The sequence below is a fragment of the Microcaecilia unicolor genome, chromosome 2, assembly GCF_901765095.1.
Source record: "Microcaecilia unicolor chromosome 2, aMicUni1.1, whole genome shotgun sequence".
NCBI classification, from domain to species: domain Eukaryota; kingdom Metazoa; phylum Chordata; class Amphibia; order Gymnophiona; family Siphonopidae; genus Microcaecilia; species Microcaecilia unicolor.
Window position 1 is genome coordinate 314881299 of NC_044032.1, and position 22171 is coordinate 314903469.

At 49.4% G+C, this 22171-nt stretch overlaps 1 protein-coding gene across 1 annotated transcript in view; it reads right to left on the reverse strand.

The window, feature by feature from the left end:
• TMEM38B (transmembrane protein 38B) overlaps positions 1 to 22171 on the reverse strand; it is a 469261-nt gene that overhangs the window by 267284 nt on the left and 179806 nt on the right. Inside the window, exon 4 of the mRNA XM_030194322.1 lies at positions 8774 to 8861. Within this exon, the coding sequence (XP_030050182.1) occupies positions 8774 to 8861 (88 nt within the window). The remainder of the gene's footprint in view (positions 1 to 8773; positions 8862 to 22171) is intronic.

A 22171-nucleotide genomic window follows, 5' to 3' on the forward strand; every position in this document is an offset into this window, starting at 1 on the left:
GTTCTAGATTCTCTCCCCGGGGGCGCCAAGGCAAAGTCTCTAGAACTCCTGGCTCTCTTCAGAGCGGAATCCACAACCATAGAGTTGTGAGGTAACTGCAATTTAATCAGCTCAGGTTCTCCATGACTCTGATATTGGGACTCAGCTTTCTTGGGAATGGTGGGATTCATCCAGTTCCGCTTAAGTGTCTCCTTGAGCACATTATGCAAAGGAACCGTGGATGACTCCTTAGATGGCGAAGGATAGTCAAGGACCGAGCACCTCTGTCCTGGGCTCATCCTCAGATACCACAGGGAAGGGAATAGCCACAGACATTTCCAGGACAAATGAAGAAAAAGAAAGACTCTCCAGGAGAGAAAGCTTTATTTCTGGTGAAGGAGTAGGATCAGAGGGAAGACCACAAGACTCCCCAGAAGAGAAATACCTGGGATCTTGCCCTTCATCCCACGAGGCATCCTCATCAGTATCGAACAAGAGTTCCTTATCTGCAGTCTGAAACTGGGCCTGTCTCGACGCCGAGGAACCATGTCCTCGATGGCCATGTCGAGGTCGACTCCCATGCCGGCGGCGATGAAGCTCCCTCCAGCGATGTCGACGGGGAGTCGACCTGGGTGGCAGCCGATGCCGCAGGCGGCACCAGTGTCGGAGACTTCACCACAGGCATAGAGCCAGCTGCCGCTTCCCTGTACCCACACATAGCATCCACTTTACACTTTTTTTTTACAGCTCCCTCCCTCTATACACACACCTACTCACACAGCATCCATCTTTTCTTTTTTTTACAGCTATCTCCCTCCCTCCCACTCATAGCATCCACTCTTTTTTTACAACCCCCTCCTTCCATCCACCTACAGTATCTACCTTTTTTCAGCCCCCTCCCTTCCTCCCTCAAACACACACACATAGCATCCATCTTTTTTAAAGCCCCCTCCCTCTACCTACCTACCCACACACACAGATATAGCATTCACTATTTTTTCTTTTACTGCTCCCGCCCTGCACCCACATGCCATCCACATATATGTTTTTTTCAGCCCACCTCTGTACTCACCCAAAATAGGAACAGGAGCTGGATGAGTACCTCTTTGAGGTAGGAAAGAACAACACTCTTTCCTGCCAGCTGTCGCTGCTCTGGATCGGTGCCGCCGCTTTTTCCAAATGGCCGCTGAGACTTTCTGTGGCAGTCTCACAAGATTACCGCTTGAAGTGGCAGCAGCGAGAAGGAAAGAGGGAGGCTCTTTCCTGCACCAGAAGAGGCCACTAGACCACCAGGATGTACTCAGGTAGACCCAGGAAGGCAGCGGAGGAGCCAGTCAGCCATCCTTTGCTGCAGGCTAGGGAGGACCCACCAAGGCTCAGGGGGGTGGCAGGGAGGCCAGCCAGCCTCAGAGCGCAGATTCTGCGCTGCTCTTGCAGGAGTACATATTGAAGGGATGATGTACAATTTGTTTTTAATACAATGTTTGGAGGATGTTCATGATTATAGAGTTCACTTACCATAATCTCGGAGGAGGAGCAAACAATCTAGAGATCTGATAAATAACTAGGGGCAGGGGGTGCAAGGCTGAAATTTTCATAGGGTGCTCATTATTTTTACACTGGCCCTGCTTCCTATTCATGAGATTAACAAAATAGACTCGTTGATATCAAAATTCTCTTAAACTGGAGCAATCTGAATTTAAAAAGGAAGGACATCTGTGAGGCATTCAAACATGTATCCACAGCACTGTCCATACCATACTGTCCATACCATACCTCCAACACACTTCTTTTCTAAACATGGATGTATCAACGAGGCTAGTGCATCCACCTGTAAATCGTAGCTGTTGTAAAATCATGCTTCATATGTGGATGCCATTTCCACATGTAAGTGCCAGCATTTCCATATGAAAATCGCGCACAGAGTTTTAAAATAATCATCTTTGTTTTTAAGATTTTAACATTTCATTCTGTGTCTCATGCCTCCTTTTTATTCTTCCTCACCCAGCAGAACATTGGAAATAAATTATACGGTTGAGAATATATTTGTCTGAGGGCGAAATATCTCTCTGAAAATTTTACAGAACAGGACCAAATTTAACATGGAGAAAAATCAGAGAAAAGACACATTGTATTCAAAAATAGGCCATATTAGACTAAGTATTGCAGAAAAATAAAGACGCACAAAATGGCCCAAAATATTTTGATGGGAGCAGCAGTTCAAGTACTTGTAGCATAGAAACATGGGGGCTGATATTCAGACCGCGGGAGGGAGCTCAGCTAACTCCCGCAGTTAGCTTGCATATTCAATGCTGGGCCGTTTCCGGTGACCGACATTGAATACCTGGTTTATTTTTAGCCGGTTTAAAGTTAATCAGCCAAGTTGATATTCGAAGATAGCTGGTTAATTTTAAACGGCTAAAAATATACCAACTGTATAAGCGGCCTGATGTGACAGCTTACAATAGCCGGATATCAATTGAATATTTGGGGACAGCCGGCTATATCGAGCAATATAGCGAATGCTACATACCTGTAGAGGGTGTTCTCCGAGGACAGCAGGCTGATTGTTCTCACTGATGGGTGACGTCCACGGCAGCCCCTCCAATCGGAAACTTCACTAGCAAAGTCCTTTGCTAGTCCTCGCGCGCCCATGCGCACCGCGCATGCGCGGCCGTCTTCCCGCCCGAACCGGCTCGTGCCGGCCAGTCTCATATGTAGCAAGACAAAGAGAAGGGAAGACACAACTCCAAAGGGGAGGTGGGCGGGTTTGTGAGAACAATCAGCCTGCTGTCCTCGGAGAACACCCTCTACAGGTATGTAGCATTCGCTTTCTCCGAGGACAAGCAGGCTGCTTGTTCTCACTGATGGGGTATCCCTAGTCCCCAGGCTCACTCAAAACAACCACCATGGTCAATTGGGCCTCGCAACGGCGAGGACATAACTGAGATTGACCTAAAAAATTTACCAACTAACTGAGAGTGCAGCCTGGAACAGAACAAACATGGGCCTAGGGGGGTGGAGTTGGATTCTAAACCCCGAACAGATTCTGAAGCACTGACTGCCCGAACCGACTGTCGCGTCGGGTATCCTGCTGCAGGCAGTAATGAGATGTGAATGTGTGGACAGATGACCACGTCGCAGCTTTGCAAATCTCTTCAATAGTGGCTGACTTCAAGTGGGCTACCGACGCTGCCATGGCTCTAACATTATGAGCCGTGACATGACCCTCAAGAGCCAGCCCAGCCTAGGCGTAAGTGAAGGAAATGCAATCTGCTAGCCAATTGGATATGGTGCGTTTTCCTACAGCCACTCCCTTCTTGTTGGGATCAAAAGAAACAAACAATTGGGCGGACTGTCTGAAGGGGCTTGTCCGCTCCAGATAGAAGGCCAATGCTCTCATGCAGTCCAATGTGTGCAGCTGACGTTCAGCAGGGCAGGAATGAGGACGGGGAAAGAATGTTGGCAAGACAATTGACTGGTTCAGATGGAACTCCGACACAACCTTTGGCAAGAACTTAGGGTGAGTGCGGAGGACTACTCTGTTATGATGAAATTTGGTGCAAGGGGCCTGGGCTACCAGGGCCTGAAGCTCACTGACTCTACGAGCTGAAGTAACAGCCACCAAGAAAATGACCTTCCAGGTCAAGTACTTCAGATGGCAGGAATCCAGTGGCTGAAAAGGAGCTTTCATCAGCTGGGTGAGAACGACGTTGAGATCCCAGGACACCGTAAGAGTTTTGACAGGGGGCTTTGATAAAAGCAAACCTCTCATGAATCGAACAACTAAAGGCTGTCCAGAGATAGGCATACCCTCCACACGATAATGATAAGCACTAATAGCACTAAGATGAACTCTTACGGAGTTGGTCATAAGACCAGACTCTGACAAGTGCAGAAGGTATTCAAGCAGGGTCTGTGTAGGACAAGAGCGAGGATCTAGGGCCTTGCTGTCACACCATTTGAAAGAGTAGCACCTCTTTGTAGAATCTTTCCTGGAAGCAAGACAGACTCGGGAGACACCCTCAGAAAGACCCAAGGAGGCAAAATCTACGGCCTCAACATCCAGGCCGTGAGAGCCAGAGACTGGAGGTTAGGATGCAGAAGCGCCCCCTTGTTCTGCGTGATGAGGGTTGGAAAACAGTCCAATCTCCACGGTTCTTCGGAGGACAACTCCAGAAGAAGAGGGAACCAAATCTGACGCGGCCAAAAGGGTGCAATCAGAATCATGGTTCTGCGGTCTTGCTGGAGTTTCAGCAAAGTTTTCCCCACCAGAGGTATGGGAGGATATGCATACAGAAGGCCTGACCCCCAATGTAGGAGAAAGCCATCTGAGACTAGCCTGTTGTAGGCCTGAAGTCTGGAACAGCACTGAGGGACCTTGTGATTGATCTGAGTGGCAAAAAGATCCACCGAGGGGGTGCCCCACGCTCGGAAGATCTTGCGGACAACTGCTCTGTTGAGAGACCACTCGTGAGGTTGCATTATCCTGCTCAACCTGCTGGCCAGACTGTTTATGCCTGCCAGATACGTGGACTGGAGAAACATGCCGTGACGGTGGGCCCAAAACCACATCTGGACAGCTTCCCAACACAGGGGGCGAGATCCGGTGCCTCCCCTGCTTGTTGACATAGTACATGGCAACCTGGTTGTCTGTCTGAATTTCGATAATTTGATTGGACAGCCGATCTCTGAAAGCCTTTAGAGCGTTCCAGATCGCTCGCAACTCCAGGAGATTGATCTGAAGACCTGACTCCTGCAGGGACCAAGCTCCCTGAGTGTGGAGCCCATCTACATGAGCTCCCACCCTAGGAGAGATGCATCCGTAGTCAGCACTTTTTGAGGCTGAGGAATTTGGAAGGGACGTCCCAAAGTCAAATTGGAGTGAATTGTCCACCATAGCAGGGAATTGTGAAAAACGGTGGACAACTGGACTGCATCCTCTAGATCCTCAGCACCTTGATATCCCTGGGAAGCCAAGGTCCATTGAGCTGATCTCATGTAAAGATGGGCCAAGGGAGTCACATGAACTGTGGAGGCCATATGGCCCAGAAGTCTCAATATCTGCCGAGCTGTGATCTGCTGAGACGTTCTGGCCAAGGAAACCAGGGACAGAAGGTTGTCCGCCCTCGCCTCGGGAAGATAGGCCCGAGCTGTCAGAGTCCAGCAGAGCTATGAATTCTAGTTGTTGAACTGCAAGGAGATGGGACTTTGGGTAATTTATAACAAACCCGAGTAGCTCCAGGAGTTTGAGAGTCATCTGCATGGACTGTAGAGCTCCTGCCTCCGAGGTGTTCTTCACCAGCCAATCGTCGAGATAAGGGAACACATGCACTCCCAAGCCTGCGTAGCGACGCTGCAACGACCGCCAGGCATTTTGTGAACACCCGGGGCACAGAGGCGAGCCCAAAGGGCAGCATACAATACTGAAAGTGCTGTGTTCCCAGACGGAATCGAAGATACTGCCTGTGAGCTGGCAGTATCAGGATGTGTGTATAAGCATCCTTCAAGTCCAGGGAGCATAGGCAGTCATTTTTCTAAATGATGGGAAGAAGGGTGCCCTGAACTTTTCTCGAATCGGATATTTGTTCAGGGCCCTTAGGTCTAGGATGGAACGCATCCCTCCTGTTTTCTTTTCCACAAGGAAGTACCTGGAATAGAATCCCAGCCCTTCTTGCCCCGGTGGCACGGGCTCGACTGCATTGGCGCTGAGAAGAGTGGAGAGTTCCTTTGCAAGTACCTGCCTGTGCTGGAAGCTGAAGGACTGAGCTCCTGATGGGCAATTTGGAGGTTTGGAGATCAAATTGCGGGAGTATCCTCACCGGACAATTTGAAGAACCCACCGATCAGAGGTTACAAGAGGCCACCTTTGGTGAAAAAATTTTAACCTCCCCCCGACCGGTAGATCGTCCGGCACAGACACTTTTATTGCGGCTATGCTCGCCTGGAGCCAGTCAAAAGCCCGTCCCTTGCTTTTGCTGGGGAGCTGCAGGGTCCTGATGAAGTGCACGCTGTTGACGTGAACGAGTGCACTGGGGTTGAGCCTGAGCAGGCTGGCAGGAAGGTGGATTGTACCTACACTTATTGTAAGCATAGGGAGCATTCCTCCTTCCCCTGTAAAAACGTCTATCTGATGAGGTAAATGCTAAAGGCGCCCGGTGGGAGAGTTTGTCGATTGCGGTTTCCCTCTGGTGGAGCTGCTCTACCACTTGTTCTACTTTCTCGCCAAAAATATTATCCCCCTGGCAAGGAACATCCGCAAGCCGCTTCTGGACTCGATTGTTGAGGTCAGAGGCACGCAGCCATGAGAGTCTGCAAATCACTATACCCTGAGCAGCGGCTCTGGACAGGAATTTGCATACAGAAGGCCTGTCCAGGTCGTAAATACCCCTGGACAGGAATTTACGACACGCCTTCAGCTGCCTGATCACCTCCTGAAAAGGCCTGGCGTGCTCCAAAGGGAGCTGATCGACCAAGTCCGCCAGTTGCCTCACATTGTTCCGCAAGTGAATGCTCGTGTAGAGCTGGTAAGACTGAATTTTGGAGATGCGCAGAGCTGACTGGTAGGCCTTCCTCCCAAAAGAGTCCAAAATCCGAGCTTCCTGTCCCGGAGGCGCCAAGGCGAAATCTCTCGTACTTTTGGCTCTCTTGAGAGCGGAATCCACAACCCCCGAGTCATGAGGCAACTGGGTCTTCATCAACTCCGGGTCCCCGTGAATCCGATACTGGGACTCAATTTTCTTGGGAATTGTGGGGTTAGATAATGGTTTCATCCAGTTCCATAACAATGTCTGTTTGAGGACATTATGTAGAGGAAGAGTGGATGACTCCTTAGGTGGCGAAGGATAGTCCAGGACCTCAAACATTTCAGCCCTGGGCTCATCCTCAGTTACCACCGGGAAGGGAATGGCCGTAGACATTTCCTGGACAAAGGACGAAAAAGACAAACTCTCCGGGGGAGAAAGCTTTCGCTCTGGCGAAGGAGTAGGGTCAGAGGGAAGGCCACAAGACTCCTCAGAAGAGAAATATCTTGGGTCTTCCTCTGCCTCCCACGAGGCCTCTCCTTCGGTATCGGACAGGAGTTCTCTGACTGCAGTCCGATGCTGAGCCTGCCTCGACGCCGAGGAACTATGTCCTCGATGACGATGCCGAGAAGTTGACTCCTGTGCCAGCGGCGATGAAGCTCCCTCCATTGATGTCGACGGAGAGTCAACTTGGGTGGCAGCCGAGGTCGATGCCGCAAGCGGCACAGACGTCAAAGACCTCACCACAGGCGGGGAGCCAGCCGCCGCATCTATCGACGGTACCGACGGCGCAAGCACCCCCGGTACCGGAACAGACGGTTGCAGCAGCCCTTCCAGGAGCCCTGGAAAAATGGCTCGGAGGCGCTTGTCAAGAGTGTCGAGAAAAGCTGTGGAATCGGTGCAGGAGTTGAGGCCAGAATCTGCCGAAAAGGAGGAGGCGGCAGTACCGGCTGTTCGGAGACCGTCACATCGACACCTCTTGTATGGGGGGTGAGCGGTCCTCCCGGCGTCGACGCTTCACGGGTGCCAATTCCCTTGACACCCCGGAGCTCTCGGTACCATGACGAAAAGGGGACCGATGACGGTGCTTCTTTGCCTTCGCTCGAGGCATGTCACTGGTACCCCTCGGTACCGACGAGGACGTGGAATCCACACGCCTCCTTGAGGTCGGGTCCGAAAGGGGTCAGTCCCGATGGGCCTGTACCGCAGGAGCCCTCGAGGCAGGTGGAGACCCACTCGATGGTTCACTGCTGCCAGCGTGTGATGGTCTCTGGATAGCTATTACCTGCGCTCCTGAGGTCGATGCACTCTGCGGTGCAGACATTGACACCACCGACGACTTCAGTACCGCTGTCGACGTCGAAGTACCGGGCAAAGCTCCAAACAGTCGTTCCCCTTGAGCTTGTCTCGACGCTTGTGTCTGCTTTTTAAGGCTAAGACTCAACTTACATGCGTTCGGGCGACGATCGGGCCCAAGGCACTGGATACACCATGCCTGAGATTGCCTGGTTGCACTGAGTGCACTTCTTGAAGCCACTGGCGAGCCTCGATGTCATCGACGGAAAAATAGCGGCGGCGAAATCAAAATTTGCGATGGTGCCAAAGGAAGGGCACAAAAAAGGGGAGAAAACCCGTACGAGCGGGCAAAAAGGCCGCACACGAAAACGAAAGGAATCTTACTTGAGGGCTAAACTAAAGAAAAAATAAGGAAACTTTTTTTTTTTTTAAAGAAAAAACGGAACAGCTCGAACACGAGCAGAAAAACGAAGAAGAAAATCGGCGAAAAACCGGCTAAATTGAAGGCTCTTCTTTTCTGGGGGAACAGAACAGCCGTAAACAGCCGCTCTTGACCACGGAAAAAAGAAGACTGAAGCGGGACTCTCACGCGACGGGCGGGAAGATGTGCGCGCACCCACGCGCTCGGCTTTAGCAACCTTTGTTACTAGGAAGATTTTCCGGACCTGGGGCTGCCGTGGACGTCACTCATATGTGAGAACAAGCAGTCTTTTTTGTCCTCGGAGAATGAGAGAATACTGTGTGGGTAAGGCCAGGATTCATGATCCTATTTGAGGCACAGTTCTGGACCTATCCTTGACCTGGGGAGAGAGAGTACATATGTGTGTGTGGGGGGAGGGGGAGAGAGAAGGGAAGGGGGTGTGAAAACCTGATATTTTGGACATATTTTGTCTGTTCAGACTTGCTGTACACTACAAGCATGCATAGCCTTTGTATCTTGTTTTTGCTGTTGAATATTGTTTTCATAAACTTACTAGGACATCTTTAGCAGTTCATTGCTTTCAGGCTTCCATACACCTCTGACCAACTGTTCAAAGTTGGAGATTAGACCACCTCCAGCACCTTCAAATATAAAAATATGAGTGAAATTTTGTACTGAGCTTACACAGTATAAATGCTAAAAGTATATATGTTAGCAGCAATACTAGCATTGTTAATCACGTCATACTTCTCCAGTTCCTTATCTATGAAAAATCAGCAAACTTGGTTTTGCATTCTGTTATATTCTGATAAACGGACTGAAAGTAGGGTTACTTACCTGTAACACAGTTTCTCCTTGGACAGCAGAGTATATTAACCACATATGAGTGGCTACATCCCTGAGTGCTCCAGGTCATATCTGCTCTCCCAGAACCCTACTACTACTACTTAACATTTCTAGAGCGCTACTAGGGTTACGCAGCGCTGTACAATTTAACAAAGAGAGACAGTCCCTGCTCAAAGAGGTTACAATCTAATAGACAAAAAGAGACTAGAAAAACTCTACGCAAAAGTGGATGTTCTCTTGTGTGTGACTATTTTATTTTGTTACATTTGTACCCCGCGCTTTCCCACTCATGGCAGGCTCAATGCGGCTTACATGGGGCAATGGAGGGTTAAGTGACTTGCCCAGAGTCACAAGATGCTGCCTGTGCCTGAAGTGGGAATCGAACTCAGTTCCTCAATTCCCCAGGACCAAAGTTCACCACCCTAACCACTAGGCCACTCCTCCAACTATTATTCTTTCCCCTCAATCTATCCCAAAGTTTAGGCTATTTCAACTGTAAGGGGACACAAGAGCGTTTGTTCTCCTACTGTGCAACAAGAAAACTCTACGCAAAAGTGGATGTTCTCTTGTGTGTGACTATTTTTTTTTGTTACATTTGTACCCCGCGCTTTCCCACTCATGGCAGGCTCAATGCGGCTTACATGGGGCAATGGAGGGTTAAGTGACTTGCCCAGAGTCACAAAGAGCTGCCTGTGCCTGAAGTGGGAATCGAACTCAGTTCCTCAATTCCCCAGGACCAAAGTCCACCACCCTAACCACTAGGCCACTCCTCCAACTATTATTCCTCCCCCTCAATCTATCCCAAAGTTTAGGCTATTTCAACTGTAAGGGGACACAAGAGCATTTGTTCTCCTACTGTGCAACGAGAACCTCTGTTACAGCTAAGTAAAGCAAAGTTACTCACCTGTAGCAGATGTTCTACAAAGACAGAAGGCCAAATATTCTCAAAGCTGGGCAATGTCATTCGACGGAGCCCAGTGCAGACACTGACTACCAATATTAACTTAGAACTTTCTATCAGCATTCCACCATGCATGCACTGGTGTCGTCATGCTCGACGCACGATCGTGAATTCCTCAGTTACTTTTTAAAAAGCTAAAGAATACCACTCCAAGGGGAGGTGGGAGGGTATGTCAGAATACTTGGCCTGCTGACCTCAGAGAACACCTGCTACAGGTGAGTAACTTTGCTTTCTCTGAGGACAAGCAGGCCAAGTATTCTGCCATACCTTCCCACCTCCCCTTGGAGTTGTATTCTCACAACTGGGAATCCCTAGCTAAGAGGCTCACTGAAAACAACAATGCTAGGATAACAGGCACTCAAAACTATTAACCTGAAACTATTTACTATCATACAGTGAAAAACTGCTGGGCTTAAATTGCACTTCCGTGACAAATTTTAAAGTTGAAGCTAAAGAAATGATGCAGAAGCTTGAACTGAGAGGTTATCCTGGGACAGTTCTGAGGAAAGCATATAAAAGAGCAAGATATTATAATCGAGAATTGTTGTTTAAATAAAAATATAACGAGAAGATATTTCATCAAGGGGTTCTGAGCAGTGTTCCCTTAAGTTGAACATGCGAGTGATCGCTCATACAAATCGGGATCGTCACTCACTTAACAACAATGTTCGCTCATTTCAGATGGGTGTGGGAACAAAACTTTTTACCGCCCTGTGGGAACACTAAAAAGTTTTGTTCCCACAGTAAAGAAATCCTTTCCTCCCTTCCTGTCTTCTTCTCCACAGGTCTCACTTACAGGATCCTGCAGCCGGCAGTGATTCACAGTAGGAATGTCTCCACGGCATTCCTCCTGCCTTGTCCCGCCCTCTACTGCAACTTACTGCTCAGCATCAAAATAGGAAGTTGCAGTACAAACAGCGGGACGCAGCAGCAGAAAAGCCACAGAGATGGCCTCTGACTGTGAATCACTGCCGGCTATAGGAATACAAGGAGGTTGGTTAAAAATAGGAAACGGGCTGCTGCATCCACATTGTCGTTCTTTATTGCTGGTAGCATTTTTATTTAATCTCGTATTTTTAAAGATGCCAGCTTGTGCAGCATACGGATGTACACAGAGGAATTAAATAACCAAATAACTTTTCATAGGTACAGTAGTAATTTGTTATAAATCGTAATCAATGTGTCATTTGGAGGAGCTGGTTATAGGGACATGAATTAAACTGAAACCTGGGAGCATTTAAAAAAATTTTTTTCCTGTGCCTAGATCAAAATAGAAAGATGGTTTGTGGGAACTTGCTTTTTTTGTTTTGTGGAATGCAGTGGTATATTATAAAAATGCATTTAATATTGTTTATTACTACTATTTACTACTGGATGATATAAAGCAGAAGTTAACCAAGTCGTCTTCATGCTTTCTAATATAATTCTTTAACAGCATTTTCTCAGTTATTACCCAAATGAGATGACAATTATAAAGTTAATTAAAACGTTTTGGATGTTACTGAATTCTATTATTCTATCTCATAATTCCAGTTTTGGCACAGTACACGTCATCACAAGGACAAAATATAGTTATGTTTAAACATATGAGAGATCTGTATGAAAGAAAATATTTCTTTTTATTATGTTGGCTTATGAAAACCACTTGTCCATAGGTGGTCGGTGGCCCAACTGTTTGGGGAGGCTAAAGAGGGCGGGGTTGGGGTGGAACTTAAATCCATAATTGTCTGATAACACACAGAAAAAATAAACAAAAATAAGTCACAATTAATACCTTTTATTAAATTTAGATATGTATCATATATCAAAGAATAAAAGTGGTTGCTCAAAGCATATACTAAATATACTAATCGCTCAACTGCAAAACACTATGCACAACTTTGTGCAAAAACACACTCAGAACCTTACTGTACCATAAATATTACACTGGGCAGAACCTAATACACCAATATACCACCCATACGCAAAATGCAGACCGTCAACAATATGAAACAAGGGATCTCAATATCATGATACGCGTAGAGCCACAAAACACCCTAATTCATGTTTCATGTGGGATAAAATGCCATAAATAAGTAAATAAATATAAACTTTTAATGTTGAGCACCTAATTCTCAAAGTGAACATAAACCAAACACTATAATGAAAATAAAATGATCCTTTCTACCTTTGTTGTCTGGTGACTTTGTTTTTCTGATCATGCTGGCCCAGTATCCGATTCTGCTGCTATCTGTCCTCTTAACTCCGTTTCCAGGGCTTCCTTTCCATTTATTTCTTTACTTTCCGCCTTTCTTCTTCATTTCTTGCCCTATATCCGTAAGTAAAAGCTGGGTCCTCCACAGACTTGACTGTCTAGTGGATCCAGCTTCTGCCTATTTTCTTCCTCCATGTGCAATTTTTCTCTCTTCCTTTTCCCTCATCTCATCTCCTTGCTTACTCTTCCCTCCTCTCCATCCATGTCCAGCAACCCTCCTCTCCATCCACCCATATCCAGCAACCCTCCTCTCCCCTCCCCTCAGCAGCCCATGTCAACCTTCTGCCAGCCATTTCCTGCCTTCTTCCAGCCCGATCCCCTGATCCCCCCCGTCGTCAATCATCTCAAGCCTGCCCGCCCCTCAGCTGCCCGATAGGCTAGCCCTCGTTCCCTTCCTGCCCTCGCCCTACCTTAAAATATTGTAATTTTCCTTGAGCGGGCGGCGCCGGTACCAGTTAGCATAAAAGGTATTGCCTTCAAAAGCTAATAAAAGATGTATTAAATTAGTCCAATATAAAAGGTATCATCTTGTGACAAGCTCTTGGAGAAAAAGGCCCGAACAATAATTAGTCAGAGAGTTGGAAACAGCCACCAGTTATTCTTGGGAGAGAACTATAAGGAATAAATTTGGTCTCTTGGATCTGCAAGCTGCTTTCTAGTGCAGGAAGCTGGGCTTGAAAGACCTATGTTCTGATCCATATGGCGCATCTTATATTCTTATGCACTTTTATTTATTTTAGTTACATTTGTACCCCACGCTTTCCCACTCATGGCAGGCTCAATGTGGCTTACAGGTACTTATTTGTACCTGGGGCAATGGAGGGTTAAGTGACTTGCCCAGAGTCACAAGGAGCTGTGCCTGAAGTGAGAATCGAACTCAGTTCCTCAGTTCCCCAGGACCAGAGTCCACCACCCTAACCATTAGGCCACTCCTCCACTCCCACTTAACCAAACATCATTATATACATTCTGTACAGTTCAAGCATTAATTTACAAAGTATCATATAAACTTTACAAACAAGCGTTACATCGATAGAGAAACAAATGTACCAAACAAGATAGGTGGTCCTTTGTATGGCAGCCTGAAAGTCAATGACCCTCATGCTGGAGGATAATCAAGTTTCCTGCGCTCGGACTCCGGCTGCGGTCACGTGACACAGAGTGCCTGCTGTGTGCTGTTTCACTCGCTGGAGCCTCTAGTGCCTGGAGCAGGAGAGCCCTTGAGTCCTCTGTGGGCAGGCGCGTCACCGCGCGGAAGAGAACAGCAGGTACAGGAGGGGTACTGACAACCGTGAAGGAGACTGAGACCGGGACAGACAGCAAGGAGCAGCAGGCTTCAGCCTTCCCTTGCATGGTTCTGCCCTCTCGGAAACAGAAAATACGTCAGCAGAGGGCGGAGCCATGCGAGGGAAGGCTGAGGAGCCTGCTGCTCCTTGCAATGACGGCGCCGCCCACTCGAGGAAAAATTACAATATTTTAAGGTAGGGCAAGGGCAGGAAGGGAACGAGGCCTAGCCTATCGGGCAGCTGAGGGGCGGGCAGACTTGAGATGATTGACGACGGGGGGAGCGGGCTGGAACAAAGGCAGGAAATGGCAGCTGAGGGCAGACGGGGAAGTCTGCAGCTCGCGGGGTGGGTGCTGCGGTTGGGTTGGGGAAGCTTAGCCTCCCCAAGCCTCTTATACCGGGCGCCTATGCACTTGTCCCTGCTCAAATCAAAATTATCCATTTGTACAAAAGAGATGAAGTGAATATGTGATTCCATGTGCCCCAATGAAAGAAGAGTTTAATTTTACTTCCAACCTTTATAACACCAGGCTTCCCAAGACAGATTACAACAACAGTTATGATGAACCCATCAGTAAACAGTATATCCTCACCGAAATTTGACCATGTATTACTGTTTGAAGCTGTTTTAGTCATATTCAGTTTTATTTCATGATATTTACATCTACATATGGGAAGCTTTCAAATCTACTATAATAAAACTCACCCTCAACGTGCTGAAGACACTGACATCACTGCAGCCACTCAGACACCGGTTCGTAAGTTCATGGTGGTGAAGCCACAACACTCACCATGTCTCCATGCCCCGCCCTCGCGTCAGACGTGATGACGTCGAGGGCGGAACAATTACAAAACAACGAAAATGAACGAACAGGGAGGAGTAGTACTCCTCCCCTTCCAACGAATCGCTGCAGACTGCGCCTAACAAACAAAAGCGGCCGAGGACGTGCCCAACCGAAGCTCTCTCTCTCTGCCCATGTCTCCTAGCCCGCCCTCACGTCAAACGTTATGACGTCGAGGGCGGAGACATGGCCAGAGATAGATGGCTTCAACCGTCGAACCCCACAGTGACCACCGACTAAAAACGTGCCAGCTACCCTCCAGCCACCCCTCCACAAATGGCCCCGCCACAATCGCGGTCGTCGTTCGACAAAGTGGTGAGTTACAGGGGAGTGGGAAAGGAGAGGGAGGACGGCCTCGAACTCGGAGGGGACGAAAGGAGGGCGTGGGACTCGGAGGACAGAGAGGGAGACAGCAACGGAGGGAGGGGGGAATCCTTGCTAGCGCCCGTTTCATTTCAGGCAGAAATGGGCCTTTTTTACTAGTAAATTAATAAGCTGTTGAATAAGTTTAAAAAAAAATCTTTTACCCTCCACCTTTTAAGGCATTGCCTATCCAACTGGAACAGCTTGTGACTTTTTACAGATGGACCATGCAGATAGCTTGTGGGGGGGGGGGGGGGGGGGGGGCTCACCCCCTCCCGCTCTTTTTTTGCTGTCGAGCTATTTTAAGCACGCACTCAAAAAAATTTTTGCATGGAACACTGGATCTAAGGTGGCAGAAATTATCAGGAAACACTGGAAGTGTTCTTTACCAGCCAATCGTCGAGATAAGGGAACACATGCACCCCCAGCTTGCGTTGCAAGGGCACTTCGTGAACACCCGTGGTGTGGAGGCGAGCCCAAAGGGCAGCACAAAATACTAGAAATGCTGCGTCCCCAGAAGGAATTGCAGATACTATCTGTGAGCTGGAAGTATCAGGATGTGAGTATAAGCGTCCTTTAAATCCAGGGAGCATAGCCAATCGTCTTTCTGAATCATGGAGAGAAGGGTGCCCAAGGAAAGCATCCTGAACTTTTCTCGAACCAGATATTTGTTCAGGCCTCTCAGGTCTAGGATGGGACGCATCCCCCCCCCCCCCCCCCCCCCCCCCGTTTTCTTTTCCACAAGAAGTACCTGGAATAGAATCCCAACCCTTCTTGCCCTGGTGGTACGGGCTCGACCGCATTGGCGCTGAGAAGGGCGGAGAGTTCCACTGCAAGTACCTGCCTGTGGTGGGAGCTGAAGGACTGAGCTCCCAGCGGGCAATTTGGCGGAGTGGAAGTCAAATTGAGGGCGTACCCGCACCGCACTATTTGGAGAAACCACTGGCCGGATGTTACGAGAGGCCACCTTTGGTGAAAAAAGTTTAACCTCCCCCCGACTGGCTGGCCATCCGGCATGGGCACTTGTATGGCGGCTATGCTCGCCTGGATCCAGTCAAAAGCCCGTCCCTTGCTTTTGCTGGGGAGGCAGAGGGGCCTGCTTGGTTGCACGCTGTTGACGCGAACGAGCGCGCTGGGGTTGAGCCTGGGAAGGCTGTCGGGAAAGAGGATTGTGCCTACGCTTGGAGTACGCGTAAGGAGCAGTGTTCGTTCCCCTGAAAAATCGCCTACCTGAAGAGGTAGGTGCTGAAGGCGCCCGGTGGGAGAAGTTGTCGAGGGCGGTTTCCCACTGGTGAGCTGTTCGACCAACTGCTCGACCTTCTCACCAAAAATATTATCCCCCAGCAAGGGACATCCGCCAGCCGCTGCTGGGTCCGATTGTCCAGGTCAGAGGCGCGCAGCCATGAGAGTCTGCGCATCACTATACCTTGGGCAGTGGCCCTGGATGCAACATCACAAGTCATAAATACCCCTGAACAGGAATTTACGACACGCCTTCAGCTGCCTGACCACCTCCTGAAAAGGCCTGGCTTGTCAACCAGGTCCGCCAGTTGCCGCACATTATACTGCATGTGGATGCTCGTGTAGAGCTGGTAAGATTGGATTTTGGTCACGAGCATGGAGGAATGATAGGCCTTCCTCCCAAAAGAGTCCAGAGTGCGAGACTCAAGCCCCGGGGGCGCCGAGGCGGTATCCCTCAAACACTTGGCTCTCTTGAGAGCAGAATCCACAACCGCAGAGCCGTGTGGCAACTGAGTCCTCATCAACTCCGAGTCTGTGTGGACTCTATACTGGGACTCCGCTTTCTTCGGGATGGTGGGATTAGATAAAGGCTTCAGCCAGTTCCGCAGCAGTGTCTCCTTCAGGACATTGTGCAGCGGAACCGTGGAAGACTCTCTAGGTGGTGATGGATAGTCGAGGACTTCGAGCATCTCAGCCCTCGGGTCGTCCACCGTAACCACAGGAAAGGGAATGCTCACAGACATGTCCGGTCCCTCACAAAAGAGGTGAAGGAAAGGCTCTCAGGTGGAGAGAGTTTCCTTTCCGGTGAGGGAGTGGGGTCAGAGGGAAGACCACAGGACTCCTTGGACGAGAAATACTTGGGGTCCTCCTCCTCCTCCCATGAGGCCTCCTCCTCGGTGTCGGACATGAGTTCTCTGACTTCCGTCCGAAATAAAGGCCCGTCTCGACTCAGAGGAACCATGTCCTTGATGATGGCATCGAGAGGTGGATTCCCGCACCGGCGGGGACGAAGCTCCCTCCATCGATGGGGACTCCACCTGAGTGGCAGCCGAGACCGATGCAGCAAGCGGTACCGGTGTCAACGACCGCATCAAGGGGCCAGAGCCAGCCGGTGCTTCCGTCAACAGTGCCGAGGGCGCAAGCTCTCCCGGCACCAGTAGAGGCTGGCGCAGCAGCCCTTCCAGGATGCCTGGAAGAATGGCTCAGAGGCGCTCGTCCAGAGCCTCTGTCGGGAAATGCTGAGGGGCCGGTGCCGGAGTCGGTGCTCGAATGTGCACGAGGCCAGGAGACGGTACCGGACTGCCCGACGATCGAAACATCCTGAATGGAGGGGGAGCAGTCCTCCCGGCATCAACGCTTCTCGGGTGCCAAATCTCTCGATGCTCCGGAGCTCCTGGTACTGTGTGAAGGGAGCGACCGATGACGATGCTTCTTAGCTAACTTTTTTCGATGCACGTCATCGGCGCTCCGTGGTACCGATGAGGACGTGGAATCCACACGCCTCCTCGGGGTTGGGTCCGAAAGGGGTCGGTCCCGATGGCCCTGTACAGCAGGAGCTGCCGAGGCAGGTGGAGGCCCACTCGGTTGCTCACTGCTCCCAGCTAAAAGGTCATCGGGCGGGTGGTACCTGTACTCCCGAAGTTGATGCCATGTCCGGAGCCGAAGTCCGACACCATCGGTGCTGATGCTACCGACATACATAGTAACATACATAGTAGAAGACGGCAGAAAAAGACCTGCATGGTCCATCCAGTCTGCCCAACAAGATAAACTCATATGTACTACTTTTTGTTTATACTTTACCTTGATTTGTACCTGTTCTTTTCAGGGCACAGACCATGTAAGTCTGCCCAGCACTATCCCCGCCTCCCACCACCGGCTCTGGGACAGACCATATAAGTCTGCACAGCACTATCCCCGCCTCCCAACCTCCAGTCCCGCCTCCCACCACTGGCTCTGGCACAGACCGTATAAGTCTGCCCAGCACTATCCCCGCCTCCGGCTCTGCCACCCAATCTCGGCTAAGCTCCTTAGGATCCATTCCTTCTGAACAGGATTCCTTTATGTTTATCCCACGCGTGCTTGAATTCTGTTACCGTTTTCATTTCCACCACCTCCCGCGGGAGGGCATTCCAAGCATCCACTACTCTCTCCATGAAAAAGTACTTCCTGACATTTTTCTTGAGTCTGCCCCCCTTCAATCTCATTTCATGTCCTCTCGGTCTACCTCCTTCGCATCTCCGGATAAGGTTCGTTTGCAGATTAATACTTTTCAAATATTTGAACGTCTGTATCATATCACCCCTGTTTCTCCTTTCTTCCAGAGTATACATGTTCAGGTCATCAAGTCTCTCCTCATACGTCCTGTAACGCAAATCCCTTACCATTCTCGTAGCTTTTCTTTGCACCGCTTCAATTCTTTTTACATCCTTCGCAAGGTACGGCCTTCAAAATTGAACACAATACTCTAGGTGGGGCCTCACCAACGACTTATACAGTCGAAGGGCCGACGCAAGCTCCAAAAATCCGACCCCGTTGAGCTTGCCTCGCTACCTGTGTCCGCTTCTTCAAGCCAAGACACAAGTTACACGCATTGGGATTATGCTCAGGCCCGAGGCACTGAAGGCACCAAGCATGGGTGTCGGAAAGCAAGATCTGCCGACCGCACTGACCACACTTTTTGAAGCCGCTGAGTATCCTCAATGTCATCGACGGAAAAATCGCGGCGGCAAGGTCAAAATCGGCGATGGTAGCGGGAAAAAGGCCACCACGAAGAAAAAGGGCCGTGACGGCGGCGAAACAAACTAAGACACTAAAACTACGAAAAACAAGGACTTTTTTTTTTAAAAGAAGAAAGAAGGCGCGAACGGCACCACAAAACAAAGAAAAAGCGAACAAGCACTACCAGTTTCCGAGGCTGACAATGGAGAGGGACGCAGTGCAGTCTATCTCCAAGCTCGGAAAACGAAAAAACTGAGCGGGAGCAGTCACACACGGGCGGGAAGACGGCCGCGCATGCACGGTGGGCGTGCCCCGCGCACAGGACCTCCCGCAAGACTTTTTTCCGGTTGGAGGAGGCTGCCATGGACGTCACCCAGTCATGAGATCAAGCAGCCTACTTGTCCTCAGAGAACTTTAGTTACTACTTAATTTTTGAATATAAAAAGTCAACCTTACATAAACATAATTCTAGCAATTGGAAATCCATCAAGTATCAGCACAGCTTTAGTGCAGTGGCAAAGATAACTGCTCTACTGCTGTATTGCAACCATTAGCAAAGACCTTGCATATATTTGTAAAGTCAAGTCTCTTCTTATTAAGACTGAAGATTGAGAAACAAGCCAGGATCAGCTGAGTCATCTGAAAACAAACTGAAGGCTTTGACAGAGCCATTGTCTGAGACAGTCATTGTCACCTTAGCTGCCAGACAATATTTACTGTGGACACTCTCAAGAGTTGACACACTATCTGATCGTGTGTTGCCCTGTAAGAGCAGCAGAATGGTACAACAGAAAAGTTTTGTCTAACCTGTCACACTGAAGAAACTGCAATTATGACTTGTCTAGATATCAGCACTTGTGCAAACATATGGCGTTTTGCTCAAATGAGCTGTCAGTGTTTCCTTCATTTTGTCAAATTTATCGTCAAGACGTCCAACCAGAGTTTTCAGACTCATAACCAATTTCGCTGGTTGCATCCCAACGATGAGCTTAATGAAAGCTGGCTGCTCGACAGTGCTGAATGCCTGCATATCTTCTCTCAGTAAATTCACAGTGAGGTCATCCACTTCAATCTGTGACACTTTGATGCCATGGTTAAAAGCAACAGTTGATCGAACAAGATTTTTATTTCTTTGCTGGCATTAACGCCACTTCATCACTCTCAGGTTTGTAGCTTATCAGACACAACTTGCACCTAACACAAATATTGCTATCTTTTTCATTTACTAAATCAAAAAAATTTGACATAAACAGGAGCTTAAATCTCAAGAAGACATCTTTATCACCTTGGGCTGCACGCTTGAACAATTTCACTCAAAAGGAAGAATGCCAGAAACCAGAAGCAGCCCAATAATGGGCCTAATGACACTAAAAATTAACTATATAAAGCAGCGGCATACCGAGGGCGGGGCGGTGGGGGCGGTCCGCCCTGGGTGCACGCTGCAGGGAGCAGCCACACAGCTGTCGGCTCCACCAGTTGCCTGCTCTCTCTGATGTTACTTCCTCTTCCAGGGCAGAGGGAACAGGGAACTGGCCGAGTCGGTAGCTGCGTGGCTGCTCCCAGCACCCCAGGAGGTAAGAGACAATGCACCGGTGGGGGGTCTTGAGGTGATGTGCTGGGGCGACAATGATGCTGCTTCGGGGGGGGGGGGGGGGGTGCAGCAGTAATCCACCCTGGGCGCCAGCCAACCAATTAACACCACTGACATAAAGTAACTAGACATATTACTCATTACTAAAAAATGTAATATATTGCAGTTATTTCATTACATTTTCACTAAAGTAATCATTACAGTTACGAAGCGCATGTTCCTTTCCATGAGGTACCTTAAGCGTATTAAGCAGTATCTACCTTTTGACCTACTCAGGACGCTAATCCACTCACTCATCTTAAGCCACTTTGACTATTGCAATGGGATTTATACTGGTTGCAAGGAGCACTTCCTTAAGAAACTTCAGACTGCGCAGAACACAGCGGTGCGTCTTCTATTTGGCAAATCGCGATTTGAGGCAGCGAAGCCCTCCGGGAAAAGCTCCACTGGCTCCCGATCAAAAAAAGAATTTAATTCAAAGTCTGTGTTCTCGTTCACAAGATTGTCTATGGGGAGGCCCCAACCTACATGTTTAGTCTTATCGACCTCCCACCCAGGAATTCCGTGAAGTTCTCCCGCACGTATTTGACTCTCCACTTTCCTAACTGTAGGAACTTGAGATATAAGCTGCTCTTTGCCTCGTCGTTCAGCTACACATGCCCCCGTTTCTGGAACGCTCTTCCATCAACGTTAAAAGAGACAGCATAACACAGCCTTTTCAAGAAATCTCTAAAGACTTACCTGTGTACTCGTTCTTACTCCACTCCTGCTTGATCTCCTGCATTCCCTCATTCCTCTCCCCTGTTGACCCCCTCTCTACTCTCTACTCCATCTTGCATATGACTGATCGTATTGTTCTCTTCCTCCAACGCTGTAAGCCACATAGAGCCTGCCTTGGTGGGATAGCGAATGATACATACCTGTAGCAGGTGTTCTCCGAGGACAGCAGGCTGATTGTTCTCACGACTGGGTTGACGTCCACGGCAGCCCCCACCAACCGGAAGAAAAACTTTGCGGGCGGTCCCGCACGCAGGGCACGCACACCGCGCATGCGCGGCCGTCTTCCCGCCCGTGCATGACCGTTCCCGCTCAGTTGAATGACAAGCAAATGAATGAGAAAAAACGCAACTCCAAAGGGGAGGAGGGAGGGTAGGTGAGAACAATCAGCCTGCTGTCTTCGGAGAAAGTGAATGATACATACCTGTAGCAGGTGTTCTCCGAGGACAGCAGGCTGATTGTTCTCACGACTGGGTGACGTCCGCGTCAGCCCCCACCAACCGGAAGAAGCTTCGCGGGCGGTCCGCACGCAGGGCACGCCCACCGCGCATGCGCGGCCGTCTTCCCGCCCGTGCGCGACCGTTCCCGCCAGTTGAATGACAAGCAAAAATGATGAAAACGCAACTCCAAAGGGGAGGAGGGAGGGTAGGTGAGAACAATCAGCCTGCTGTCCTCGGAGAACACCTGCTACAGGTATGTATCATTCACTTTCTCCGAGGACAAGCAGGCTGCTTGTTCTCACGACTGGGGTATCCCTAGCTCTCAGGCTCACTCAAAACAAGAACCCCGGTCAATTGAACCTCGCAACGGCAAGGATACAACAGAAATTGACCTACGAAGAACAACTAACTGAGAGTGCAGCCTGACCAGAATAAATGCGGGTCCTGGAGGGTGGAGTTGGATTTACACCCCAAACAGATTCTGCAGCACCGACTGCCCGAACCGACTGTCGCGTCGGGTATCCTGCTGGAGGCAGTAATGCGATGTGAATGTGTGGACAGATGACCACGTCGCAGCCTTGCAAATCTCTTCAATAGTGGCTGACTTCAAGTGGGCCACTGACGCTGCC